The sequence below is a fragment of the Hippocampus comes genome, unplaced genomic scaffold, assembly GCF_001891065.2.
Source record: "Hippocampus comes isolate QL1 unplaced genomic scaffold, H_comes_QL1_v1.1 scaffold57, whole genome shotgun sequence".
Lineage (NCBI taxonomy): Eukaryota > Metazoa > Chordata > Actinopteri > Syngnathiformes > Syngnathidae > Hippocampus > Hippocampus comes.
The window spans coordinates 711,017-719,541 of record NW_017805039.1 but is presented as its reverse complement, the minus strand read 5'-3'; the positions used below and the strand labels follow the sequence as shown (position 1 = coordinate 719,541).

At 38.7% G+C, this 8,525-nt stretch overlaps 1 protein-coding gene across 3 annotated transcripts; it reads right to left on the bottom strand.

The window, feature by feature from the left end:
* Positions 1-304: 304 nt before the first annotated feature.
* Positions 305-7,478, bottom strand: fam76b (family with sequence similarity 76 member B). 3 transcript variants are annotated; one of them, XM_019864299.1, is made up of 10 exons: positions 6,220-7,478; positions 5,338-5,402; positions 5,192-5,246; positions 4,285-4,440; positions 4,011-4,195; positions 3,800-3,850; positions 3,617-3,694; positions 3,406-3,541; positions 3,206-3,307; positions 305-1,414 (listed from the first exon to the last, which is right to left on the bottom strand). In XM_019864299.1, exons 1-10 carry the CDS (start codon positions 6,304-6,306, stop codon positions 1,325-1,327), a joined length of 1,005 nt encoding a protein of 334 aa, XP_019719858.1. In that variant the 5' UTR covers positions 6,307-7,478; the 3' UTR covers positions 305-1,324. The 3 variants fall into 3 exon arrangements, with proteins under 3 accessions (XP_019719858.1, XP_019719859.1, XP_019719857.1); XM_019864300.1 differs by having other exon boundaries at positions 3,406-3,538; XM_019864298.1 differs by having other exon boundaries at positions 3,406-3,694.
* Between the last annotated feature and the right edge of the window lie 1,047 nt (positions 7,479-8,525).

The window sequence follows — 8,525 nt, the reverse complement described above, 5'->3', positions numbered from 1 at the left end:
TGTAAACGGAATGCGCAGTTGAAATCATCTCATTATACTGTGTGTCGTACACTGCCGCCATGTGGTCAAAGCCGAGAAAATGTATAATTCTTCATAAATGTATCTAATACGTTTCATATTTTACATACTTTTTTTTTTTGCTTTTGCTATGACTTAACCATTTCAGCATGAAAAAAATATAGTCTGGACTGAAGGTTTCATTTAACTGAATCCTATTTTGACATTATTTTGTGTTTGCTTTCTAATTTTAAAATTATATCTCCAACAGTAATTGACAAAAATCGAAAGATATTAAAACATAATAGCCAGTCAGCAGTTTAGCCAGTTTTAATTGTTTTAAAAACACTTGGTTTGGAGAAAAAAAATACAAAAGTGTTCTTTGACAGTACGGTATGAAACCAGCCCAATGAGAGGTGAAGGGAGTGTTTTGTTAAAAAAAACATCTTCTATAAATGATCATCATTAAAACTGGCCTCACCATACACATACTGTACTCACTAAAACAGATACAAGCAAGAGTTTAAATACAACGGTTGACCCCAATGTAATACATTTAAAAGTGTTTCTTTAAATTTAAAAAAAGAATTTTAAAAAGGGCAATTAAAGAAGTCCCAAAAGGTGGTAAATTCATGCAGAATTACAATCGTTCCACTGAAGTTTAAACAGCAAAGCACTTTGGCTGTCACACTGTGAAAAGGAGGTCAGCCGAGAGAGGTTTCCATCCAGAAGATGTTTCAACGTTGATTGTTTCACGGAGTGTTACTGAGTGTTGTCTTGTTAGCAGCAGCTCAGTTGCCACATACCTCCTGTTTGCATACATTATAAAGTTGCGCAGTCTCTCCATTCAGGAGAACTTGTCCTCCACAATCATTTAGAAAAATATAAGTAATAGCTCTTGAAGAAAGACCCCAAATGTGGGATATTCTTGTACTGTGTTGTGTGAGGAAATAAAGGGGGGGACTAAGAGATACAGTTGAATAAATAAAAAAATAGCAGGTAACGCCCATAAAAAAAAAAATCCGGTGGATTTGTTAATGCTTGCCACACGCTTTCGTTTCAGCTGGCAGTGCTAAGAAATGAGGGCTCCATCCCACATCCAAGTTGCATTCTATAGTCCAGTGGAAAAAAGTCACCCAAAAATATCTAAAATATGTTGGTGTTTTGTAGAGAGATCTTCTTTGTTTCCACGTGCGACCACATGTTTTCTGGATTGACCAACAAAGAAGAGATTGATGCTGATGGCCAAGAGGGAACATGAAGGGAGACTTTCACAGTGGCAAAATGAAGTCGCTCTCGTGTTGGGCAACCAATGGTCGGGAAATTGTTAGGGCAGCAGCAGTGAACTTCCTGTCCGATCAAACTTTTTTCCTTTGGATAGTGCGGCCACTTGTTTCATCAGCTCTCTGTTCTTGGCCTGAGGAAATCAATTGAATAACAATAACGTATTTTCTATTTACCAATAAACTTTACATCCTGGGTCGTAAAACTATTTAATAATAATTGGGAAAAAAAAAGGAAATACCACAGAAACACGTAAAGGTCATGAAGTGATTGAGATGGAGTAATTAAATGTTGCATCTACATTAATGATTGAAAAGTAACAGCATCGGTATGGACAAACAACAAAATATGCACTACTGCACACCACTCAATATCTAATAATGCATCAACACCAACAACTTTAGGGCTGTTATGAACAAAGCGATTTAGAATCAATTATCCTAGCACAGGGGTAGAGAACTCTAGTGTGTTGGAGCAGGGAGGGATCTAAAACAGGCAGTATATGCCTCTCGAGGAACCGGAGTTCCCTACCCATGTCTTAGCAATTACTCAATAAATACTCAAGTAATTATAAGCGAGGAGCAAGTTATGCTAAGATAAGTTAGCTGTAGAAGGTTCTGCTTGCTCCCAGACGAGTTTAACCGGACAAGGCATTTTAGTGGAAGATACTGCGCTCCACTAGAGCAGTGATGGAATGAGCAGCACCTTGTGAAAGGCTTCAAATGTTACAGAGTGTAGTCTACAAGGTACTTTTGAACTAGTGATTGTAGGATATATTACATTAGCTAATCAGTAAAAAAAATAAAAATAAAAAAAGGACAAAACTTGTTGGCTTTAGTAGTAAGGCCAGCCGGCTCCTAGTCGTGTACATTTAATTTTCAAATTCTCGTGTGGATGTTTTCACGTGCAGCGACTCCAGCACTGCTTTTGCAATAGGTGCATAAATCTTTATTGTTATCCTTTTTTTTTTGTTAAAAGATACTCCAGAAGTCTTTTTACTTCTCAATGGCAGCCACGTCCTATTGACTCAGTGCATGCGTTGCACCAAATGTCGGTGTGGTAAAAATGGCCAGTGGCAAAACGTGATTCCAGGAGGCGCAAAAATGGGTTTAAAATGATTATTTATATTTCTTTTATCATAGAAGTTGTTTTATAGAACATCATGACACTTCTTTCACTTTATGACACGGAAAGCGACACCCTTGGCTTTATGACGCTGATACCAGTGTACACTAGTGCCAGTGGATGTTTGAACAAAAAGGTAGCAGGTACATTTGGAAATACAATAAATGCACAAATAAACTAGAGGAATCTCCCCTTTTAAAAGCAAGCAAGAGCGGCTGGAGACATGCACACTAATTACAACTACAATTAGTGTAATGGTGAGTTGTATATTTGATCATTTGTTTCTAGCTTTTGCAGTTGGATGCCTGATAATGTATATCCTATACGTAACAATTTCGTAAATGATGCAATTAATGGTTTCCTCAGATTTTTATAAGTAATCAATGCAAATATCACTCTGCAAAATTTAAGTCATCAACTCTTTGAGAATAATGTCAATGTTTTTAAACAAATCTCCCAATGATAACACCATTTAATATTAAACTGTTGATGACTTGAAAATGATGGAAAGCGCCATTTTTCCATGGACTACGAATAGAAATCGGAGAAAAACGTTATTTTCAGAACTATTTTGAACACGCAATACTTGGTATTGCTTTGGACCTCGCTTTGTACCCAAACATATGTTTTACTGTGAAAAGGGCCAAAAGTGCAGCCGGAACCAAGCAAGCTAAAGTAGTCTGCATTCGTGTCTAGCATGGGTTAGTTATTGAGGAATTCCTTTTAGATATGTATTAAATGAATTAATAATTACTGTATAAAAACGGTCCACTGTAGTCCCTAACAATGTGACCATTACCTGCTGCTGTTCCATGGACTCTTTGTGTGCTTTCTCCATTTGGTTCATCTTGACTCTCATGTTGGACTCTTGGTACTGGAAGTCGGCTTTCAGCTCCGTTAGCTGAAGCCAAAATTTTGACAGTCAGTAATGTAAACATACAAGCATGCCAGCCGCAACTAACAGTGCTGTTGCTTCTTGGAGTGAGGCTGTCAACCAACCTTTCGCTCCTTGTCGAGTATGGTTTGATCTCTCTGCTGGAGGAGTCTCTTTAGTGACATCACCTCTTCTTTCAGCTGGCTGATCAGAATGAAGTTGTCAGTTCCTCCTGAATCCATGGACTGGGTGATGGAACTACTGTTTAGGGGGACAGACCCGATGATAAGTCTCGGCAAGATGGGCAAGAAATTTTGCGAAAAGGAATGATCAGACCTGTCACCATTTGATGGCTTCATCTCCAGTTTTGGTTTCTTCTTTGGAGTCTCTTTTTGTATTGAAGATGATTTATGGCTGCAGACAAAAAGATAATAAAAACACCGTAGGTCCTGTGTATCCAGGAAATGCATCGACTGCTTGATGCTCTTTTGGCAGATTAATAAAAATGGAAAGCTTTACCTCTGCTTCCACATTCCTTGTTCCTGCTCAGGACTCAAGCTCCCACTCAGTCTGCCAGAGACAAATGGGCTTAGGCACTTACTATAAAAGACTGCAACACAAACCTTTTCACTGCTGGGTGTTAGAGTTTTCTGAACTTAAAAAAATATATATAGCCTCGGAGGGACTGAATTGGGCAAAGAAAAAAAATTGAATACTGTAGTCAACGCACTTGTGGTGAGAGCTGCTGCGTCTTTGATGCTGATGGTGGTGATGCTGCTGCTGCCTCGAGTGATGGTCCTTCTCGTTCAGGGATGAGGAATTCGAGGAGCCAAAGCCTTTCCTCTGTTCCTTGGTTTTCTGCAGAACACGACGATAGGACAGTGTGCAGAGCCAGCACAGCAGTTTTCCATCCACCTGTGGGGCAAACTGGACTCATGAGACACACTTGAATAAAATAAAACAAAAAAAAAAAGTTAATATGGCACATGTTTTATGCGTTATACCTTTCTCCTGCCTTCCTCCTTGCGGTCAAAGGCACATTGCTGTTTGCACTGCTCACAGGTTTGAGGTGGCCCATATTTCTTTTCTGAATTTGTACAACGTTGGCACTTTGTCCCGATAAAGGCTGCAATAATGTTACAGTACTGACAGGGTTTGGGCTGCAAAGCGAAAAATGATGCAAACGCGTTAAAATTATTGATGTACAGAATTAAAAATCCATTAAGTGCAATTGGAGAGTGAATTAAGATTGCAACTTACTGTTCCAAACTGTTTGACGTTCTGGGCACATTTTTTGCAGATAGTATTGGTTTTACTGTCGAAAATAAGGACAAAATAAACAAACTCAGGAAGCAATAACGCAGCACTACAATAGGATGAACGGAGCCTCGGAATTTATGTGTCACCTTTCCTGCTGAAACTCAGATCTGCAGTAGGTGCACTTCACTATTGGATGTGCGATGCGACACTCCTGATGAGAGAAGACAAGGGTCAAATATTTTCACATTCTGCGAGAAAGGCAAGAGAGTAGAACTAAGCTATATTGTATCATCCTGGTGCTTTTAACGTTGTCCCTCTCAAGTTACTAAATTGGCACATATCACCCTCGAAAAGTGAGGGAACACGGTACAGTCGCTCCAAAAGTAAAGTTTTTTTTTTTTTTTTTTTTTTAGCCGAAAACCATTTTACATTAGAAAAAAAATCATGTCAAGGCAGCAGACAAAAAGGGCCTGTTCAGTTGAACACAAAGCTGTTTTTTTTTGTATGACGATAAAGGCTGCAATAATGTTACAGTACTGACAGGGTTTGGGCTGCAAAGCGAAAAATGATGCAAACGCGTTAAAATTATTGATGTACAGAATTAAAAATCCATTAAGTGCAATTGGAGAGTGAATTAAGATTGCAACTTACTGTTCCAAACTGTTTGACGTTCTGGGCACATTTTTTGCAGATAGTATTGGTTTTACTGTCGAAAATAAGGACAAAATAAACAAACTCAGGAAGCAATAACGCAGCACTACAATAGGATGAACGGAGCCTCGGAATTTATGTGTCACCTTTCCTGCTGAAACTCAGATCTGCAGTAGGTGCACTTCACTATTGGATGTGCGATGCGACACTCCTGATGAGAGAAGACAAGGGTCAAATATTTTCACATTCTGCGAGAAAGGCAAGAGAGTAGAACTAAGCTATATTGTATCATCCTGGTGCTTTTAACGTTGTCCCTCTCAAGTTACTAAATTGGCACATATCACCCTCGAAAAGTGAGGGAACACGGTACAGTCGCTCCAAAAGTAAAGTTTTTTTTTTTTTTTTTTTTTAGCCGAAACACATTTTACATTAGAAAAAAAATCATGTCAAGGCAGCAGACAAAAAGGGCCTGTTCAGTTGAACACAAAGCTGTTTTTTTTTGTATGAGTAGCAACAGGTTTACAGGTTAATTGCGCCTTCTGACATTTAATGGAAGACCGTTTCACTGTTCCCGTCTGTCACAATATGTCGGTGGTATAGATAGGCGAACAAAGACACCTTATTTGTAATAAAGCAATAATTGTCGATGCAGTTTAAAAAAATTGGGTAATTGCTGAAACCTAAAGATGATCTCACGGCACACTATCTTGCCATAACAGCAGTTGGGAATCCAAGTTTGGGTGTAAACAACATTCGCACTGTAGCCATTCTGGAATTATTGAAACTTGACTAGACTCTTCACTGCAATTACGCATATTGAGAATACTAGAAAAAAGGACGGGTATTGAATAATTTGTTGCATGCTGTCCTGATGCTTTTAGTATTACGTGCATTGTGTCGTTTTATTATTTGGAAAAATGTCACCGAGTTGTAGGAAGCGCAAGTTGAACGTCCAGGCAGTAACTATGCTTCGACAGATTGTTATGATGTTCACAAAGATGTGCACGCACACACACACATTCCCAAACCTTGCACAGCTGCTGGCCTTGCGACAGCTCCTCAAACGGGTACCGCTGGTTACACTTTGTACAGGCGTACAGAGCCGATGTTGCCATTCTCGTCCAATTATTGTCACCCACCTAAACGAGCTAAAGCAGTCCAGCGGTAAAGTGACCGGATTAGGGCGCTCTTTTCTCAACTGCCACTGACCTAACTGAAACTAAGAATAAGCGCACAATGTGATGGCAACTACACATCCCTTGCTAAAGCTAGCTAGCACAGCTAACACACTGTATAGGAGGAAGCTGTGAGGGAGCCGTAGAACAATAAACTCTATAAATGTGATCTATGTCTGCACGACCGCCACGTGACCAGACTGGGTTAGGTTGATTAAGTGATCGCCTTATGACAAAAAAAGCAATTATTTTAAAAGGAATATGAAATTTGTCATAAGTTTACAGTGTTGTCGCAAATGATTTTTTCCTGTTTTCCTTCTCTCTTTTCGTATCGAAGCCGTCGTCCTCATGTCAGCGGATGTGGTCGATGACGTCATAGAAGACAGGAAGGACGACCAATAAGAAGTCGGCAAAATTCACTTTTTCAAATACGCACAGCCAACCGAATTCGCGAATTTTGTGACGCTTATATGTTAACTTGGAGAAAGAAGATACATGGACGCTATCAAAATGTTTTCATTAAAAAAAAAAGATAAAGGGACGCTATCAAAATCTTTCCACAGCTTTGCTAGCATTTGGAATTGACAATCTTTCTAGATTAGATTGACACGGATTTTTAATGGTGGTTTTTACCTTGGCACAATTATTTTACATATGAGGGGGGAAATCTTGCTTCTACATAGATGAACACTCCCTGGCTCATGTTCCACTTTGTCACTGTGTTCGTTTTTTGCTTCTCCAAAGATGAACGCTATCTGGCTCACATTGTACGATGGCACTGCTATTATTTTGTTTTTTTTAAATAAAAAACATGACAACACGATAAGCAATTTTTTTCATACAATTTTAAAAAATTCTTAGTTACAGCAAAAATGTTCATTAAGTTTGATGTTAGGAAGTGCTTTGCAGCCATCTACAAGCCCTATCTTGCTACAATATAGAATAAAACAAAACATAAAATCTGTTAATATACTAAAAGAAAACTAATGCCTCAAAGAACATGCTTTAAAAACAAAAACCTTAACAGGAGCATGGTAATCTTTTCAAAGTATTTGCAATTTATTATGGGAGAAAGGCACAACAAAAGGCAACAAACCTGAGATTATTAACATACCATTAGACCAGGGGGTGTCAAACATACGGCCCGCGGGCCGGATCCGGCCCGCAAAGGAGTTTAATCCGGCCCGCGAGATGATTATGTAAAGCAGGGGTGTCAAACATACGGCCCGCGGGCCGGAACCGGCCCGCAAGTAGGTTCAATCGGGCCCGCAGGATAATGTAAAAGTGAAAAAAATGCATTAAAGACACAGAATTAATATTTTTAATTAGGTGCAATTCATTGAGTATCCGCAAGGGGACACTGTTTTGATCAGAGAAGAAGACAACAGCAGCCTCAGTCTGTCACTGAGACAGACCCATGACAGCAGACGCTATCAATAGCACTCTCACATTTACACATTTAATAGCACTCTCCTTAGTTTGTAAGGTGTAGGCAGGGATTACATTTAGATTTTATATGCACGTGTAAATGCTTTAAAACTTGCTTTCTTTATGAATCTTGTTTAATCTTAAAGTGCATTACTATATTTTTCAATACCAATTACTTGTTAAAGTTTGTACAATCAGTGGGATCAGTTGCAATGCATATATGTGAATGATAAAAGTAATTGCACATTTGTCGAAGGAAATGTAAGGTGCTTCATGAAATGTTTTGTAAAAGATATGTTCATTAAATTTCAACATTTTCCTAATGTTCTTGTGCTTCTTTATACCAAAACAAAGACATATTGTTTTGGTTATTTATAGCAAAGTATTGTATCATTTTAATGGTCCGGCCCACTTGACATCTACCGAGGCCGTATGTGGCCCACCATGTGAAATGAGTTTGACACCCCTGCATTAGACACACTCGCAGCTGAAATATTTTTTTGATTGTAGGTTTCCTTTTGGCATGCAGTCCCAATAGTATGTAGTTAATAGTTTTAGCTGTTCTGGACAAGGCACATAATCTTCCAGATTATCTAAATTGGATGTTGATACAAATTAGCAATATTAGACACTGAATATCATGATTATGTATCTGGCAGCTACATTGTTCTTAATTTCATTATAATGTACAGTATATTGACAGCTAAATCGTGAGTAAATGGCCCCAGTTG

Bases quoted from the DNA above. Each gene is read 5' to 3' on its own strand.
- fam76b (XM_019864298.1), bottom strand. From the start codon at position 6,306: ATGGCAACATCGGCTCTGTACGCCTGTACAAAGTGTAACCAGCGGTAC. The intron at 3,695-3,799 runs GTAAAGCTTTCC...TTTTGTCTGCAG, and splicing joins CAAGGAATGTGGAAGCAGAG to CCATAAATCATCTTCAATAC. The intron at 3,308-3,405 runs GTTGGTTGACAG...TTTTGGCTTCAG, and splicing joins TACTCGACAAGGAGCGAAAG to CTAACGGAGCTGAAAGCCGA.